Source organism: Procambarus clarkii, chromosome 48 (assembly GCF_040958095.1).
Source record: "Procambarus clarkii isolate CNS0578487 chromosome 48, FALCON_Pclarkii_2.0, whole genome shotgun sequence".
Taxonomy (NCBI): Eukaryota; Metazoa; Arthropoda; class Malacostraca; order Decapoda; family Cambaridae; genus Procambarus; species Procambarus clarkii.
In genome coordinates, this window is record NC_091197.1 from 8,629,884 (window position 1) to 8,650,715 (window position 20,832).

At 49.6% G+C, this 20,832-nt stretch overlaps 1 protein-coding gene across 21 annotated transcripts in view; it reads left to right on the forward strand.

Annotated features, from left to right (window-relative positions):
* CLIP-190 (Cytoplasmic linker protein 190) overlaps positions 1-20,832 on the forward strand; it is a 166,996-nt gene that overhangs the window by 70,476 nt on the left and 75,688 nt on the right. For 12 of the 21 annotated variants that reach the window (XR_011222340.1, XM_045752840.2, XM_045752837.2 and 9 more), the window contains one exon: positions 433-507. The exons of 1 other annotated variant lie outside the window; for it this stretch is intronic. Coding sequence is in view for 19 of the 20 variants with exons in the window: in XM_045752840.2 (XP_045608796.1) it covers positions 433-507 (75 nt within the window). In the remaining variant the exon portion in view is untranslated. Of the gene's footprint in view, positions 1-432; positions 508-6,217; positions 6,286-6,316; positions 6,424-17,031; positions 17,533-20,832 lie in introns of those variants that run through there. 8 more of the 21 variants (XM_069302564.1, XM_069302567.1, XM_069302568.1 and 5 more) reach the window with 6 other exon arrangements.

A 20,832-nucleotide genomic window follows, 5' to 3' on the forward strand; every position in this document is an offset into this window, starting at 1 on the left:
TGAACTCGCAACCCTGTGATCCCCAGACGCCCGCCTTAACCGCTGGGCCACGGTGGTACGAGGCTGGGAGTCACCAGGTCGCCAGTTCAAGCCACTCCATTGCCTCAAAAATGATTTTTCGTTGATATATCACACCATTGTGATTTCATTGCGATTGTATGTATAGTCTTGCACGTTGTCTTACAACCTGACGCTTGCAGTATTTCTTAGTTTCAAGTTTCTATGTTGTATATATGATTCAAAGGTTATCGTAATGCACAAGTATTGTAGATTTATAGATGTTTCCTAAGAGTAAAGTGTGATGTGTTGAGGCCTTTGAAGGTGCTGTATAAACCTGATGTTGTAGATCTCATAGAACAGAAGCCATTGATGTAGTAGAAGCATTATAGTGCATGACGTTGCTGACTGTTGCATGTGTGGCTCTGCCCATAGATACCAGCGGCGTCCTCGACGATCTCCACAAACAGCATCGTCGACTCTCCGAGGCTGGAGTTCGGCGCCTCTCTGGTAAGTGTCCACGACCATTGTTGCTGCTGTTGCTGGGCTCATGGGCTCATGATAACTCATGGCCGGTTACAGTTACAGCCCTTGTGCCTGTACCAGGTAAGTCCACTACGGGCTCACCATAGCCCCCGTGTGGAGGAATGAGTCAGGATGACCCCGTGTGGAGGAATGAGTCAGGATGACCCCGTGTGGAGGAATGAGTCAGGATGACCCCGTGTGGAGGAATGAGTCAGGATGACCCCGTGTGGAGGAATGAGCCAAGACGACAAGGCCGCCTCCACCAAATAAACACTTGACGTGTTGGGTTGGAAATTATTTGTGTTAGAGAGTGTATATTGAGTCAAGATATTCAGGGATGACATCAGCGACGCTACGGTCATGTGCTCTCTCTGCTCCTCCACCAGCTGCACGACCCCCCTCCCACACCACCAGCTGCACGACCCCCTCCCACACCACCAGCTGCACGACCCCCTCCCACACCACCAGCTGCACGACCCCCCTCCCACATCACCAGCTGCACGACCCCCTCCCACACCACCAGCTGCACGACCCCCCTCCCACACCACCAGCTGCACGACCCCCTCCCACACCACCAGCTGCACGACCCCCTCCCACACCACCAGCTGCACGACCCCCTCCCACACCACCAGCTGCACGACCCCGCTCCCACACCACCAGCTGCACGACCCCCTCCCACACCACCAGCTGCACGACCCCCCTCCCACACCACCAGCTGCACGACCCCCCTCCCACACCACCAGCTGCACGACCCCCTCCCACACCACCAGCTGCACGACCCCCCTCCCACACCACCAGCTGCACGACCCCCTCCCACACCACCAGCTGCACGACCCCCTCCCACACCACCAGCTGCACGACCCCCTCCCACACCACCAGCTGCACGACCCCCTCCCCCTCCCACACCACCAGCTGCACGACCCCCTCCCACACCACCAGCTGCACGACCCCCAGATACTGCTCCAGGTCCCCAGATACTGCTCCAGGGGGTCCCCAGATACTGCTCCAAGCCCCCAGACACTGCTCCAGGTCCCCAGACACTGCTCCAGGTCCCCCAGATACTGCTCCAGGTCCCCAGACACTGCTCCAGGTCCCCCAGATACTGCTCCAGGTCCCCAGATACTGCTCCAGGTCCCCAGATACTGCTCCAGGTCCCCAGATACTGCTCCAGGTCCCCAGACACTGCTCCAGGTCCCCAGACACTGCTCCAGGTCCCCCAGATACTGCTCCAGGTCCCCAGACACTGCTCCAGGTCCCCCAGATACTGCTCCAGGTCCCCAGATACTGCTCCAGGTCCCCCAGATACTGCTCCAGGTCCCCAGACACTGCTCCAGGTCCCCCAGATACTGCTCCAGGTCCCCAGATACTGCTCCAGGTCCCCAGATACTGCTCCAGGTCCCCAGATACTGCTCCAGGTCCCCAGACACTGCTCCAGGTCCCCCAGATACTGCTCCAGGTCCCCAGACACTGCTCCAGGTCCCCCAGATACTGCTCCAGGTCCCCAGATACTGCTCCAGGTCCCCAGATACTGCTCCAGGTCCCCAGATACTGCTCCAGGTCCCCAGATACTGCTCCAGGTCCCCAGATACTGCTCCAGGTCCCCCAGATACTGCTCCAGGTCCCCAGATACTGCTCCAGGTCCCCCAGATACTGCTCCAGGTCCCCAGATACTGCTCCAGGTCCCCCAGATACTGCTCCAGGTCCCCAGATACTGCTCCAGGTCCCCAGATACTGCTCCAGGTCCCCAGATACTGCTCCAGGTCCCCAGATACTGCTCCAGGTCCCCAGATACTGCTCCAGGTCCCCAGATACTGCTCCAGGTCCCCAGATACTGCTCCAGGTCCCCCAGATACTGTTCCAGGTCCCCAGATACTGCTCCAGGTCCCCAGATACTGCTCCAGGTCCCCAGACACTGCTCCAGGTCCCCCAGATACTGCTCCAGGTTCCCAGATACTGCTCCAGGTCCCCAGATACTGTTCCAGGTCCCCAGATACTGCTCCAGGCACCCAGATACTGCTCTAGGCCCCCAGACACTGCTCCAGGTCCCCAGATACTGCTCCAGGTCCCCAGATACTGCTCCAGGTCCCCAGATACTGCTCCAGGTCCCCATATACTGCTCCAGGTCCCCCAGATTCTGCTCCAGGTCCCCAGATACTGCTCCAGGTTCCCCAGATACTGCTCCAGGTCCCCAGACACTGCTCCAGGTCCCCCAGATACTGCTCCAGGTCCCCAGATACTGCTCCAGGTCCCCAGATACTGCTCCAGGTCCCCAGATACTGCTCCAGGCCCCCAGATACTGCTCCAGGCCCCCAGACACTGCTCCAGGTCCCCAGATACTGCTCCAGGTCCCCAGATACTGCTCCAGGTCCCCAGATACTGCTCTAGGCCCCCAGACACTGCTCCAGGCCCCCAGACACTGCTCCAGGCCCCCAGATACTGCTCCAGGCCCCCAGACACTGCTCCAGGTCCCCAGATACTGCTCCAGGTCCCCAGATACTACTCCAGGTCCCCAGATACTGCTCCAGGTCCCCAGACACTGCTCCAGGTCCCCAGATACTGCTCCAGGTCCCCAGATACTGCTCCAGGTCCCCAGACACTGCTCCAGGTCCCCAGACACTGCTCCAGGTCCACAGATACTGCTCCAGGCCCCCAGATACTGCTCCAGGCCCCCAGATACTGCTCCAGGCCCCCAGATACTGCTCCAGGCCCCCAGATACTGCTCCAGGCCCCCAGATACTGCTCCAGGCCCCCAGATACTGCTCCAGGTCCCCAGACACTGCTCCAGGCCCCCAGACACTGCTCCAGGTCCCCAGATACGGGTTCAGGTTTCCATAGATACTGGGTGATAGTAAGGGGTATAAGGGGTAAGAATAAGGAGTATGAGGGGTTGAGAGTGAGGGGTATGAGGGAGGTGTGAGGGGGAGGGGGGTGTACAAGGGGCACCCACCAACACCATCGTCGCTACACCATACCCCACACACTTCACTGTGCCCATGTTGGGCATCACTCTCACCCTCTTCACTCTTGACACCAACAACCAATTTTAAGGCCCCCCGAGGGCATCGGTTTCATGCCCCCGAGGGCATCGGTTTCATGCCCCCGAGGGCATCAGTTTCATGCCCCCGAAGGCATCAGTTCCATGCCCCCGAGGGCATCGGTTTCATGCCCCCGAGGGCATCGGTTTCATGCCCCCGAAGGGCATCGGTTTCATGCCCCCGAGGGCATCGGTTTCATGCCCCCGAGGGCATCGGTTTCATGCCCCCGAAGGGCATCGGTTTCATACCCGAGGGGTATCAATTAGTGTGGATGAAGCAGTCAACGACCTGGTTCGCTCGTTACGGCACCATGGGCACTTTATTGTAAGTGGTTTATTATGGTCTAATGTGATCCGGGTCACCCAGTCCTCACCCGGGTCACCCAGTCCTCACCCGGATCACCCAGTCCTCACCCGGGTCACTCAGTCCTCACTCGGGTCATCCAGTCCTCACCCGGGTCACTCAGTCCTCACCCGGGTCATCCAGTCCTCATCCGGGTCACCCAGTCCTCACCCGGGTCACCCAGTCCTCACCCGGGTCACTCAGTCCTCACCCGGGTCACCCAGTCCTCACCCGGGTCATCCAGTCCTCACCCGGGTCACTCAGTCCTCACCCGGGTCACCCAGTCCTCACCCGGGTCACTCAGTCCTCACTCGGGTCATCCAGTCCTCACTCGGGTCACCCAGTCCTCACCCGGGTCACTCAGTCCTCACTCGGGTCACTCAGTCCTCACCCGGGTCACCCAGTCCTCACTCGGGTCACCCAGTCCTCACCCGGGTCACCCAGTTCTCACCCGGGTCACCCAGTCCTCACCCGGGTCACTCAGTCCTCACCCGGGTCACCCAGTCCTCACCCGGGTCACCCAGTCCTCACCCGGGTCACCCAGTCCTCACCCGGGTCACCCAGTCCTCACCCGGGTCACCCAGTCCTCACCCGGGTCACCCAGTCCTCACCCGGGTCACCCAGTCCTCACCCGGGTCACCCAGTTCTCACCCGGGTCACCCAGTCCTCACCCGGGTCACCCAGTTCTCACCCGGGTCACCCAGTCCTCACCCGGGTCACCCAGTCCTCACCCGGGTCCTGAAGTGAGGCGCCCCGGGGCCGGCAGGTTATTATGCTGCTCACTCCATAAAAAGGCTGATTGCAGAACTAAAGTACCAGGGCAAGTGGGGGAAAGTAAAGAGGGGGGGGGAGTGTTGTGCTGACGTGGGGGGGGGGGGAGACAGGTGTAACCATTCTTGGAATAAACGAATATGTTCAGCTCCTGAGCCCATTACCCATTAATGACCTTTACATCCCTCACAGGGTGGATGTGGGGGTCCACCTCCACTCACAGGGTGGGTGTGGGGTCCACCTCCACTCACAGGGTGGGTGTGGGGTCCACCTCCACTCACAGGGTGGGTGTGGGGTCCACCTCCACTCACAGGGTGGGTGTGGGGTCCACCTCCACTCACAGGGTGGGTGTGGGGTCCACCTCCACTCACAGGGTGGGTGTGGGGTCCACCTCCGCTCACAGGGTGGGTGTGGGGGTCCACCTCCACTCACAGGGTGGGTGTGGGGTCCACCTCCACTCACAGGGTGGGTGTGGGGTCCACCTCCACTCACAGGGTGGGTGTGGGGTCCACCTCCACTCACAGGGTGGGTGTGGGGGTCCACCTCCACTCACAGGGTGGGTGTGGGGGTCCACCTCCACTCACAGGGTGGGTGTGGGGGTCCACCTCCACTCACAGGGTGGGTGTTCACCATCCACCCAGCGATACCATCCACCAACAACAGTAGTAGGCATCCACCAGTCTCAGGAGACTATGGAGTTGCGCTCTGGTTGTCGGTCTGGAGTGGCCTCTCCAGGGCGTTAAGCCAGGGTAGATTGCTATGGAGGAGAAGCTGTCACCCAAGCAGCAGGTCCCCCCTTCTCCACTGCGTCGAAAGTCTCCAATTGAAAGGCAAACGTCAATACGATTGGTTCCCGCGCCGTCGCAGGATCTGTCAGAACGCAGTTGAAGGCAAAAGGAACTGCCCCATAGGGGTTGCTGCTTTGTGGTGTACCAACACCACCAACTGCGTCAAACATGCCGGGAAATAAACAGCTCACGCCCGAGTAGCCCGAAGTAAAGCCATACTGTGAATCATTAATTAATCTATGCTCTCCAGAGGAATACGAAATTGCTTCTGCGATTACCGAATCAAGTAATTTCAAGCATAAGACGTCAAACTGATTGGCGGATACTTCGACGCAAGTGATCTATCCGTGTTGATAACGCTGGGCACCACGTTGGCAGCCCTCCACGACTCTAATGATATATTAAATATACAAACAGGGGCTCACTAATCTCCTCCTTACCTTCCTTAACGCCCCCGCCCAAGCCTTCTTCTGGTCCAGGCACTTGTTGGTCTTTATATATTTGTTTAATGACATTATGTCTGACTATGAGGTAAGGACACAAGCCCGAAGCCTGGTGTCTGAAGCCTGGTGTCCGGAGCCTGGTGTCCGGAGCCAGGTGTCCGGAGCCTGGTGTCTGGAGCCTGGTGTGTGGAGCCTGTTGTCTGTAGCATGAGGTGGAGTCGACAGTAGTAGAGAAGACGGGGGTGCGTGACGGAGGCCAGCGGGAGGGTGGCACCTGTGTCATTACAACACGCCAGGGGGAGGAAGGGTGAGGCAGGTGAGGAGGGGCGGTCAGTGTAGCGTAGACACTGAGCGTTAGAGGAGGCGCCCAGTGTGGAGTAGACAGTGAGGAGGGGCTCATTGTGGGGGGTAGACAGTGAGGAGGGGCTCAGAGTGAGGGGCTGGAGTTCAGGTTCTGCTACACCTGCCGTCGCCCCATACTGAAGTGTGAAATTTGCGTACCGAGGAATATTGGCGTTCAGTGTGAGAGTTTTTGTTTTACGTTTTGTCCCGAGGGTCGAGTTTATTGGGCAGCTCCACTCATCCTGTGAGTGGACACACCGCCATAGTGACAGTGTTGGGCAGCTCCACTCATCCTGTGAGTGGACACACCGCCATAGTGACAGTATTGGGCAGCGCCACTCATCCTGTGAGTGGAAACACCGCCATAGTGACAGTATTGGGCAGCTCCACTCATCCTGTGAGTGGACACACTGCCATAGTGACAGTATTGGGCAGCGCCACTCATCCTGTGAGTGGACACACCGCCATAGTGACAGTATTGGGCAGCTCCACTCATCCTGTGAGTGGACACACTGCCATAGTGACAGTATTGGGCAGCGTCACTCATCCTGTGAGTGGACACACCGCCATAGTGACAGTATTGGGCAGCGTCACTCATCCTGTGAGTGGACACACCGCCATAGTGACAGTATTGGGCAGCGTCACTCATTCTGTGAGTGGACACACCGCCATAGTGACAGAATTGGGCAGCGTCACTCATCCTGTGAGTGGACACACACCGCCGTAGTGGCAGTATTGGGCAGCGCCACTCATCCTGTGAGTGGACACACCGCCATAGTGACAGTATTGGGCAGCGCCACTCATCCTGTGAGTGGACACATCGCCATAGTGACAGTATTGGGCAGCGTCACTCATCCTGCGAGTGGACACACACCGCCATAGTGACAGTATTGGGCAGCGTCACTCATCCTGTGAGTGGACACACACCGCCATAGTGACAGTATTGGGCAGCGCCACTCATCCTGTGAGTGGACACACCGCCATAGTGACAGTATTGGGCAGCGCCACTCATCCTGTGAGTGGACACACCGCCATAGTGACAGTATTGGGCAGCGTCACTCATCCTGCGAGTGGACACACCGCCATAGCAGCATGTACAACACTCCCCCAATTGGAAGAAAACCCGCTGGGTTGTTCATCATGTCACTTGTACCCAAACTTAGTTGGGACTTGCTTAACTGCCTGGAATAAACAGCTTCTCAGACCAGAAGAATAACATTTATCAACTCTTAAAACTTACGTTATCTTGCGGGTGCAAAATGGGGGAATTTTTTGAGAACAGTATCTATACTTGCCAGTTAGTATTTTGTTAACTCAAACAATGTGGGGCTTACTATACTACACATATTTTGATTGTGTCTTAGATGTTCATATAAGGTAGTGTCCTCCACTTTCACCACAGAGTATGATGATGTTCTCACAACACGCTATAGTGTGAGGAATAATGTCTAGTGTGAGGAACATGATGAGGCACCAAGATGTCCCAGTACTGTGAACCAGGTGGAGGCCACCATGGTGATGGGAGGCCACCATGGTGATGGGAGGCCACCATGGTCATGCTGACTGCCATCACAACCCGTCCTCTTAAAAATAACGTCACTTTTGGCTCGCATGCGCGCTATGGCCAAACTTGGACGTAATTTGAAATGAAATCGACTCACAAAAGTGTCGTACTGTTCCGTTTTCTGTTTGAGTCGACCCGGGGCCACCATGATCATGATGTGCTCACTAGTTCTGATATTTAAACGACACGTCAGAAAATAAAGAAACGAGGATTGTTTCGATCCGTCCTGGACCATTGGCAAGGCCTCGCACGACATAATGGTCCAGCACGAAATGAAACGTCGTCGTTTCTTCCTTTCCTGACGTATGGTTTGTATATGACATCTTCGACCAGGTTATTTGTGACGCCTCGACTGCATTAGCTGTTCTCTCTGTCTCTCTGTCTCCCTTTCCCGTTCTCTCTCTCTCACGGTGAGTAAAAGATGCTCAAGGGACCCTGGTGGGGACTCTGTGGGTTGGCGGAGGCTGAAGGTGTCTGGGTTTACTGCGGAGGATCACCTGAGATCACTTCGGGATCCCGCCTTCCCTGGTGGCTGTCCAGTGCGGCAGGCGCTTCGTCTCCAGCCCGCAAACATACAGCCATCACAGCCAGGCTGATCAGTACCTCTAGCTGCATAACTTTTATACACTACATTTAGTGATCAGCGAAGTTGGTTCACAACTGACAGGTCTTGTGTTCGATTCATGCGCCAGATGGAAACGTTTGGGCACGTTTACGTTCATCTAGCAGTAAATAAGTATCTGGGAGTTAACTGTAGTGGGTTGCATCCTGGGGGAAGGTTAGTCGTTGGGCTGGGGGGAAGATGGGTAATGGTGAGTCTTGCTGGCCCCCACAATGGACAACCAGAGTATTATTAAAGTGATTGTAAGGCAAGAGACCAACACCTCCAACACCGCCAACACCTCCATACCCGCCCGCGCTCCACCCCTGTGTGCCTGGACACTCATTGGTCACTTCCTCCTACTACACCAGAGGTCCCTCCCTGGCTGGTGGTGGCCTGGCCACACACACACACACACACACACACACACACACACACACACACACACACACACTCTAGGCGGGATCCAAGAGTCAATGCTCGATCCTGCAAGCACATATAGGTGAGTACACACACACACACACAAAGTGAGAAGGTGGTGGAGGCCAAGACCGTCAGTAGTTTCAAAGCGTTATATGACAAAGAGTGCTGGGAAGACGGGACACCACGAGCGTAGCTCTCATCCTGTAACTACACTTAGGTAATTACACACACACACACACACACACACACACACACACACACATAGAATTTTATGACCAGGCAACGAAAATTAGGCAGGAAAGAGAAGGGTGGGCCGACTGCATTTTCCTGGATTGCCAAAAAGCCTTCGACACAGTACCCCATAAAAGGCTGTTAAAAAAGTTGGAGCAACAGGCAGGAGTAAAAGGGAAGGTGCTCCAGTGGATAAGGGAATACTTAAGCAACAGGAAACAGCGAGTAACGGTGAGGGGGAAGACATCAGAGTGGCGAGATGTCACCAGCGGAGTCCCACAGGGCTCAGTACTTGGACCCATCCTGTTTCTAATATATGTGAACGATCTTCCAGAGGGTATAGACTCATTCCTCTCGATGTTTGCTGATGATGCAAAAATTATGAGAAGAATCAAGACGGATGAAGATAGACAGAGACTACAGGATGACCTGGATAAACTGGAGGAATGGTCTAGAAAATGGCTGCTGAAGTTCAACTCTGGAAAGTGTAAGGTGATGAAATTAGGCGAAGGGAGCAGGAGGCTGAACACAAGGTATCATCTGGGAGGGGAAATCCTGCAAGAATCAAATAGAGAGAAGGATCTGGGGGTTGATATCACACCGAACCTGTCCCCAGAGGCCCACATCAAAAGAATATCATCAGCGGCATATGCTAGACTGGCCAACATAAGAACTGCTTTCAGAAACTTGTGTAAGGAATCTTTCAGAACCCTGTATACCACTTATGTAAGACCAATCCTGGAGTATGCAGCTCCAGCCTGGAGTCCATACCTAGTTAAACACAAGACAAAGTTAGAGAAGATTCAGCGGTATGCCACCAGGCTCGTCCCGGAACTGAGAGGATTGAGCTACGAGGAAAGGCTAAAGGAGCTGAACCTCACATCCCTGGAAAACAGAAGAGTAAGGGGAGACATGATAACCACCTACAAAATTCTCAGGGGAATTGACAGGGTGGACAAAGACAAACTCTTCAGCACGGGTGGGACACGAACAAGGGGACACAGGTGGAAACTTAGTACCCAGATGAGCCACAGAGACGTTAGAAAGAATTTTTTCAGTGTCAGAGTAGTTAATAAATGGAATGCACTAGGAAGTGATGTGGTGGAGGCTGACTCCATACACAGTTTCAAATGTAGGTATGATAGAGCCCAGTAGGCTCAGGAATCTGTACACCAGTTGATTGACAGTTGAGAGGCGGGACCAAAGAGCCAAAGCTCAACCCCCGCAAGCACAATTAGGTGAGTACAATTAGGTGAGTACACACACACACACACACACACACACACATACACATACACATACACATACACATACACACACACACACTCACACTCACACACCTGTATCACTGACAAGCAACCCCTGTAAAATACTTGAAAGAATAATTAGGCTACGACTGGTTGCACACCTTGAGAACGTTAGGTTTGTAAACAAACATCAACATGGGTTCTGGAAAGGGAAATCTTGCCTAACAAACCTTTTGGAATTCTATGATAAAATAACGAGGATAAGGCAGGACAGAGAAGCCTGGACAGACTGTATATTTCTGGACTGTCAAAAAGCTTTTGATACAGTACCGCACATGAGACTGGTATTCAAACTTGAGAGGCAGGCGGGAGTGAGCGGAAAGACCCTAGCATGGGTAAGGAACTACCTAACAGGAAGGAACCAGGGAGTTACGGTAAGAGGCGAGAAGTCGGACTGGCGAACACCTAATCTAACTTCTGAGGCACATATAAATAGGATAACGAGAGCAGCGTACTCTACACTGGCAAAAGTTAGAACATCATTCAGGATCCTAAGTAAGGAGGCATTTAGGGCGCTTTACACTGCCTACGTGAGGCCAGTCTTAGAGTATGCCGTCCCCATCATAGAGTCCCCACCTAAAGAAACACATAAGGAAACTGGAAAATGGTTCAGAAGTTTGCAACGAGACTCGTCCCAGCGTTACGAGGGATGGGGTATGAAGAGCGTCTGAAGGAACTGAGCCTTACGACACTAGAAAAAATATGGGAGAGGGGGGGATATAATAGGAACATATAAAATACTCAGGGGGATTGACAGAGTGGACATAAACGATATGTTCACACGGAATAGTAATCGAACGAGGGGACATGGGTGGAAGCTGGAAACTCAGATGAGTCACAGAGATGTTAGGAAGTTTTCCTTTAACGTGAGAGTAGTGGAAAAATGGAATGCACTTAAGGAGCAGGTTGTGGAAGCAAATTCTATTCATAATTTTAAAACTAGGTATAATAGGGAAATAGGACCGGAGTTATTGCTGTAAACAACCGATGGCTCGAAAGACGGGATCGAAGAGTCAATGCTCGATCCTGCAGACACAAATAGGTGAGTACACACACACACATACACACACACACTCACACAGGGGGGGGACTCGTAGCCTGGTGGATAGCGCACAGGACTCGTAATTCTGTGGCGCGGGTTCGATTCCCGCACGAGGCAGAAACAAATGGGAAAAGTTTCTTTCACCCTGAATGCCCCTGTTACCTAGCAGTAAATAGGTACCTGGGAGTTAGTCAGCTGTCACGGGCTGCTTTCTGAGGTGTGTGTGTGTGTGTGTGTGTGGTGTGGAAGAAAAAAAAGTAGTTAGTAAACAGTTGAGTGACAGTTGAGAGGCGGGCCGAAAGAGCAAAGCTCAACCCCCGCAAACACAACTAGGTGAATACAACTAATTGAATACAACTAGGTGAATACACACACACACACGTCCTTGAGCTGAAGGGTAGTAACTATGAGGAAAGATTACTTTGACTAACTTTCACGACACTGAAAGGCAGAAGACACAGGTGGAAACTGAGTACCCACATGAGCCACAGGGACGTTAGAAAGAACTTTTTCAGTGTCAGAGTAGTTAACAGATGGAATGTATTAGGCAGTGATGTGGTGGAGGCTGACTCCATACACAGTTTCAAATGTTAGATATGATAGAGCCCAGTAGGCTCAGGCATCTGTACACCTGTTGATTGACAGTTGAGAGGCGGGACCAAAGAGCAGATCAACCCCTGCCAGCACAACTAGGTGAGTATATACATACACAAGGGGCCTTGCGGCTGAGTAGACAGCGCTTGGGGGTCGTAGTCCTATGGGCCCGAACTCGATTTCCGGTGGAGGCAGAAACAAATGGGCAGAGTTTCTTTCCCCTAGCAGCAAATAGGTAGTTTCTAGTTCACAGTTTCTAGTTCCAATTTCTGTTCACCTAGCAGTAAATAGGTACCTGGGAGTTAGACAGCTGCTAAGGGCTGCTTCCTGGGTGTATGTATGTGTGTGCGTATGTTATAGAGAAGTACATGTTGTAGACATAATAGAGGAAAAAATAGTTCGCTTAGGAAGGCGGGGTCCAAGAGCTAATAACTCGATTCTGCAGACACATATATTAAGAATACAACCAGTAAATAGTATACACAGAAACACCAGCTGTGGATCTTAGCAAGGATGCGTACGTCGGAATGTGAAAGTGGACATAACGGATTGTAGACAACGGCCGTTCTGGAATTCAAGTTTGGCGGCAGGTCTTAGTATGAGGTGGTAATGGTCTTACCTATACGGTCTGGCGCGGTCTGTGAGGTGGTAATGGTCTTACCTACACGGTCTGAGTGGCCCGTGTGGTTGTACTGCAGGATCGAGCTTCTCATTATCAGGGACAGGAGCCTGTTAAGCTTATCGAGGTCCCTCTAGTCCAACAATCGACTGACCTCGTCCTCAGACCAAGTCCATTCCATCCAGCGGTCGACCCCAAGGACGCATTGGTTAATTATAACATGCTGTCCATTCAAAATAGGAATTTTCTCAAATATAAATTAATATTGTTATATATTAGTATATTGTACATATTTAGCCACTGGTTAGGTTAGGTGTTTAGGTTCTCTTGGCGATTATTTGTCTTTGTAGTACGTGGGTGAGCATTTACAGCGTTGTGATTCGAACAAAAGTCGTCAGTGAAGCACTTGTTCCAGAAGTGTTCGGGCGTCATCAGTTGTGTCGTTTGTGTAAACATAAGAACATAAGAATCACGGTAACTACAGAAGGCCTATTAGCCCAAATGAGGCAGCGCCTATTTATATCCATGTCTAACCTACACTTGAAACAATCAAGGGATCCTACTTCTATTATATTACTATTATATAAACCGTGTTTCATTCATAAACAGGGGGTTTAGAGGGTGCATGGAATGGACTTTGGCCTTTGCTCATGAGGATGGGTTGAGATCAACTGCGCTGCCCACTTTGATAATGTACAATGTTGTCTTGGGTATACAGCGAGAGGTGTAAACCTCAGTGTATAATCCACTGTCTCGCCCTACAAATAAATATCAAAGCCAGAACAAGTACTACGATAGGCTCAGGAGCCAGCCCGTCCTCATCAATAAAGGCCAAATGCTCATTAATCCATCCTCCAAGCCTGTTTATCAATGAAAAACGATTTACTCAACTTTTTTTTGCAGGGATATTCCTGCGCGGGCCCTAAGCCTCTGGCTGGCCCATTAAGTGTTGCTTGTTTCTGTTTTACTTGGGCGGAGTATGAGTATTTATGACTCGTATGGTCGCTTCAGTAAGATTTTGCCATATGTGTTTAACAACTTCTTCTGCTCTGTTGAATCTAAGTTGAAATCTTAATGGGTTTGTAACTATGCACTGTGTTAGATAATGTTCCAGTGGTCTGTCGGGCATTTCTCCACAGTGCTGACATTTCTTCTCATCTTCAAGTCTATTTCCCATGCACATGAGAATCCAAGCCTGATAACGTATGTACTGATATACTCACAACTGATAACGTATGTACTTCTCGAGCAATGAGCGCTTCACTGACGACCTCTGCTCGAACCACAAACCTGTAAATGCTTCACCCACGTACTACAAACACAAATAATCGCAGCAGAAACGATAAACGCCTAACCTAACCTACGCCTCATTTACATATACTCTATTTTTATTACACAGTATGTTAATATTGATGACTACTCCTCTGGGGAGGGCCGGGCCTGTACCGAGCCTGGCCTGAGGACGGGTTGCAGAAAGAGGACCCGTTGATGGCGTGTTACCTGGCCTGGTTGCACAGCGACTAAATTATTTGACTCTAATTTACGTTTGTCTGACAGATCAAGATTATCCTAAACAAGGGCGAAGCTGTCCGCCCGGCATTCATCCACTTGCAGGCCTGAGCCAGAGGTCCTTAACCTCAGTCATGCGCAAATTATCCACTGCGTCACGCTCACATAATTTAATTTTTAAATTAAAAAAATCTATAAACATAGATATAATGTACATTATATGAGAGAGAGAGAGAGAGAGAGAGAGAGAGAGAGAGAGAGAGAGAGAGAGAGTTAAAAAAAACATTAAAGATTAGTAGTGTGTTGGGGATTTTGAAGTGAGTTTAGTGAGGCGGTGGGTGGCGTGACAACCAAGAATAATAATATTAGTTACTTACTCCTGCTCCATTTATGGACATGAAATTGGGATCTCCTAGTTGTGTTCCTGTTAAATAAGGCCTATATGTGTTTTAATCTGTAATTGATATATTTTATATTGACTAAATGACATCAACATAACTTTTGTATCCGAATCACTGTAATCTTGTGTTCTCGTGAGCTGGAGGCAGACTCACTCATGATGGGGTCATTAAAACATCACTAATTACCTAGAACATATGTGGGCATATCCTGTAATTAGTTTGTTTAGTAATTATGTACTCCGTACCCATTCTGTGTGCTTAGGCGTTCTAAGAAATTCTTGCAAAACATCATATTTTGTAACATTATAACACAAAGTTCTCATAAATCCTCTTCTGGTATACTTTAAAAATATATTGTACAGTTCTTTTGACCTTTCGAACTTAGAGGTTTTATTCATTAGAGAGAACTCTATCAACGGATAGAGAAAACTCTATCAACGTTAACATTACCAATAAAAATGAGGGGAAGTTCCTTGGTCTATACATAGACAAGGTACCGAACATCAGCACCCACTTACAACACATAGCCAAAAAAGTCTAAAAAACGGACGGTATACTTTCTAAAATCAGATATTATGTAACCCCATTCTGTTCTCTCATTATACTACGCAATAATCTATCCCCCTATCTAACATTCGGTGTCTGTGCATGGGGTTCGACCACTTCAAATTACCACAAGCCTATCATCACTCAGCAAAAATCTGCTATCAGAACTACAACAAACTCTGTCTTCAGACGACACACAGCCCCTCTATTTAAGTCCCTTAACATGCTAAACATACACTCTACACATTCTCATGTGCTATCTATATGTACAAAACCTTATTCCTAAACAAGGGATCTGGGTAGGGAGGATCTGGGGATTATTATCAGGCCATTATTAGCCTGGTCGACGAGCGCGGGGACGCTAGGCCCCGAAAACACCTCAAAGGTAACCTCAGGGTTACCTAATAATGCTAATCTTGATCTGAAACTTTTCCTTGGAAGATGTAATAAAACTCATGAGCACCACACCAGAAATAAATATCTCTATGATATCCCCAAGAGTCAGACTACTGACCTGCCCCAGGATGCAACCCCACAACAGCTGACTACCTCCCGAGTATTGCCTATTTACTGCTAGGTGAACAGAGCCGTTAGATAAAAGGAAACGTGACCAATCATTTCTGTCCCTGCCGGGAATTGAACCCGGGATCCCTGATCATTAGTCGAGAATGAAGTCAGTTACTCTAACGCATTGTTCAACAGGGCTACCGTGGAATCGCTTATAATAAATCAGTCACTGCTATTTACACATTGTTGTGCGTCAAATTATTTCACTGCACCAAAATAATAAATTACGTCAGCAGATGCTGACGTAATCCTAGTAGTGATGTCAGCAGCAGCGCTGACACGGCATAATTGGGCAAGCAGCATTGGTCCCCCGTGTCAGCCGTCACAGGGGAAATGCCCAACAAAATTACTGGAATTTGTACCTTCAGTGGGTTTGTATAACAGGATGCCCTTAAAAGGATAAATACATGTAGTTAACAACACTTATATATATATTCTCAACTTTAAATCACAAATCCTTTAAGGATTCACGTACGTAAACAATATTAAACCACATGTAGCCAAGTACCAACTCACTCGTACCTTTAATTCGTTTAAAGTGTACTGATAGTATCTCTTAACATACACATCACATCACAAGAAAATAATTTATAGGCCTATATGTGGGTTAGTTGAGTGTTCATACTTTAACCACACAACAGTAGCCTATATTTATTTAAATATACTGGCTACTATTACTATAAGAAAGTACTATATTTTATCTATCTATCTATCTATATATATATATATCTATCTATATCTATCTGGGCAAAGAACTGACTCTCGGAAGATGTTAATTAGGTTTATACAAGTGTTAATGTGTGAATGGTTCATTATTACCAAGACGGCACTAATTAACACTCATGCATAGTGTGCAATAAAATACTAAAGATGTAATTAAGGTGAATGACTTGATATAGATCTTATACATGAGTAACGTATGTTTCCCCCCACTGGTGAGTCAATCCTCTTGATGAGTGCGGTGACTCAGCTCCTCCATGGGTCTCTATACCTACCCCCCTCCCCCCATTACTCTCTCCCTGTCGTATTGGCCCCCAGAGATCTGGGGGGGGGGTGAAGGAGGGAGGGAGGGAGAAAGGGAGCTGGGGTAGCAAGGAATGAGGGAGGAAGAGTTCTGGGGAGCGAGGAATGAGGGAGGAAGGGAGCTGGGGAGTGAGGAATGAGGGAGAAAGGGATCTGGGGAGCGAGGAATGAGGGAGGAAGAGTTCTGGGGAGCGAGGAATGAGGGAGGAAGGGATATGGGGAGGAAGGAATGAGGGAGGGAGGAAGGGATCTGGGGTGGTGGTTGGGGGGTTCAAGAAAAAATGCAAGGACGGATCTGGGGGGGCAAGGAATGAGAGATTTTTTAAACAAATTCCCTGGAGGGACGAGTTTATTGGGCGAGGGAGCAAGAGACAGCTGGGGGAGAGGGAGTGAGGGAGCCCTACCAGCGGGGAGGGAGAGAAGGCAGTGGAGAAGCTAGTCAGGAAGGAGGTGGAGGTGGTGTCGGCCACTGACGGGGCTGTCTAACCCTAGTGTATGTGTGTGTGTGTGTGTATGTGTACAGTACTCACTGCTACTATCTTCCCCCCGTGTACACCGTCTTTAAGTGTAACGTGACGTCCTCAAGTCCGTCCAGGTAGATTAATTAAGGAAGGAGCCGCTAGTCAAGTGGTGCGTCGTCTGCCACCATGTGAACTACGTCACCCCCTGAACATTTTGTAATTAAGTGTCTTACGGAGTCAGCGTGAAGGGCAGGCTAGAGTGAAGGGCAGGGCAGAGTGAAGAGGCATTATGGGAAGCCTAAAGAGAACAGCAGCAGCAGCAGCACCAGGAGGGGCAGCAGGAAGGACCTCGGCCCTGCCGGGGCCCAAGCTGGCCCCTGTCACCAAGAAGCTGGCAACTGGTGAGTATACCTCTTGTCCTCGCACACTGGCGAGTATACCTCTTGTCCTCGCACACTGGCGAGTATACCTCTTGTCCTCGCACACTGGCGAGTATACCTCTTGTCCTCGCACACTGGCGAGTATACCTCTTGTCCTCGCACACTGGCGAGTATACCTCTTGTCCTCGCACACTGGCGAGTATACCTCTTGTCCTCGCACACTGGCGAGTATACCTCTTGTCCTCGCACACTGGCGAGTATACCTCTTGTCCTCGCACACTGGCGAGTATACCTCTTGTCCTCGCACACTGGCGAGTATACCTCTTGTCCTCGCACACTGGCGAGTATACCTCTTGTCCTCGCACACTGGCGAGTATACCTCTTGTCCTCGCACACTGGCGAGTATACCTCTTGTCCTCGCACACTGGCGAGTATACCTCTTGTCCTCGCACACTGGCGAGTATACCTCTCCTCTTGGCCCCCACCCCCCTGCAGGCAAAATTTACTTCCTGTTCTCCCCCCCACACATGCTGGCGTGTCTATCTGTCTACCTTCTGTCCCTCTCCTCCCTACAGACACACTGGCAAGTCTACCTCCTGTCCCCACAGACACACATGCGGGCAAGTCTACCTCCTGTCCCCACAGACACATACGAGGCAAGTCTACCTCCTGTCCCCACAGACACACACGCGTGGGCAAGTCTACCTCCTGTCCCCACAGACACACACGCGGGCAAGTCTACCTCCTGTCCCCACAGACACACGCGCGGGCAAGTCTACCTCCTGTCCCCACAGACACACACGCGGGCAAGTCTACCTCCTGTCCCCACAGACACACACGCGGGCAAGTCTACCTCCTGTCCCCATAGACACACACGCGGGCAAGTCTACCTCCTGTCCCCATAGACACACACGCGGGCAAGTCTACCTCCTGTCCCCATAGACACACACGTGGGCAAGTCTACCTCCTGTCCCCACAGACACACACGCGGGCAACTCCACCTGCCCCCCACAGACACACACTCCGAATTACTATTAAGTTTTAGTCAAAGTTTTTTTCCCCACACCTTGCCCAAAACGCTATGCGTACTAGTGGCTTTAGGTATTGTATGTACTAGCTCTATCTATAAATCCAACAGTATGTTTCTAACTCTGCATCTATGTATGTACTTTTCCTAAATAAATTATTATTATTATAATAATAATAATAATAATAATAATAAGTCTACTTCCTGTCCCACACTTACTGTTTGGGGCTTCAAAATCATGGAAGATGCTGCCATAATTAACAAGTCAGCCACTTAAGACAGTGTGAGAGATATTGCCAAAACTGAGAAGCCAGTGCTTGCTAAGTATTAAAGTGTATATTGTGTACTTATGAACATACAATATTAGTGTACTGTACTGTATAGTCATGCTGCTTAAGAACAAACCCATGTGTCAAAAAGTTCAGTGGTTTCGTTTCTCAGGAGTACAATAATAGAATTTTGTATATAATTAAACCTTATGAGAGTACAGTGGATACAGGCCGAGTTAGCATTACAATATTTTAATTCATTATTTATGTAAATAGTGTAGCTTTGCATTTGCCTGTATTCACAGGCCATGGTCTAAGTAAGGAAAAGGGCTCAAAATGGTCAGTCATTAGTGCCACACTGGTGATAAATGTACAATACAGAACTATAGACTACTGTACCTGTGTTTTGTTTTATTGTATGTGTTTATATGCTTGGGCACTGCAGTAGACTAATAGTATATACGCTCACATGATGCTGCTCTACCTGAAAGTTCAAATAACATTGTAAATTGAAAACCTATGCCAAAATGTGTGCAATATTGGTAGTATCACATGTAAAGCTTTGTGTTGTGGTTTGTTTCTTCCTGGGAATAAATGTTCATTGTTCAGCCAGCTTTTAAAGTGCTCCTGAGAAAGTATTCCACCATCTGATATATAATTTCTGTTGTCAGGGGACAGGAAGCCTCTGTATATACTTTAGCCTTGTATCGAAGTCCCCTCTTGGTCAAACTATAGTATTGACCTTCCCCAGGATGCAATCCGACAGTAGTTGCCCAACTCCCAGGTTCCTATTTACTCTTAGTTGAACAGTTGTATTAGGTGAAAGGAAATGTGCCCAGCCATTTCAGTCCTGCCTGGGAATTGAATCTGGGATCCCTGATTGTGAGTCGAGATATAGTAGTGTCTTTTGATCCCACATAAAATACAGTATGAAGAGAAGAAAACTAAATTTTAAGGAATAATTGTCAAATATCGTGTGGTGCCTCATTACTTAGATATTTAAGAACACTAACATTGGAGTCTTGTCAAGATAGTCACTGGTGTCTGAAAGGCTACCTGTCTCCAGACATTGGCACCTAAAAAATGTATTGCGCTTGCATCAGTCCAAAAAACGAAACCAGGAAAATTTCAGAAACTCGTAGTATGTAATAAAAAACTATTCAATGATTCGGTGCATGGTTCTTATAAAAATGATTTGGGAATTATATTTAAGAGTCAAATTTAAGGGGGTTACATTTTATTTAATTTGCTCTACTGTATTTTGTTTTTAAGCAGATGTGTTAAATCTATATACAATAAAGCTGGCACCTATAAATGGCATTATGGTGTAATAGTGTCCAGTGTCTAGGAATTTGTCCCATTTATGGTCTCTGGACTGCAAAAATTTAAAAATGTTTCCCCCAATACAAAAATAGAGTAGAGTACTGTACTGTATCACTAAAAAGTACTAATGGACCCTGCTACTATATTAAGGTCCCGGTAGTATAGTTGGGTTCGTTCTCAACTCTCAATCGAGAATTCCGGGTTTGAATTCTCTGGGCGGGACAGAAATGGTTGGGCGGGTTTCCAATCACCTAATGCCCCTGTCCACCTAGTAGTAAATAAGTATCCAGGAGTTAGTCAGGTTATTGTGGGGTTTCATCCTGATGATGTCAGTAATTTTCTTCTGGGGGGAAGGGGACCTCAATATAAGCCTAACATGTATGTATAAAATGGCTACCTTTTCCCAGACACAATGTATTATATCCAATAATATAAAATCTTAATGCCCAGAGGTACCCTACAAACAAATTGCCAAACATCAGAATATCCAGTACCTGGTCTTCTGTGCCTCTGAGTGCTAGTCGTTCAACTCTCACTGAGCTGAACATCTTGGAACTAGGTGCATTGTCAAATGCTGTGGTATGAAAACAATGGGAGATATGTACAATATAGCCATATATATGGTTATATGGTAAGTACAGTACTGTATTGGCAAAATTCCCTCACTGATGAATGACATGGCTCGCCATCGGGAGACGGGAG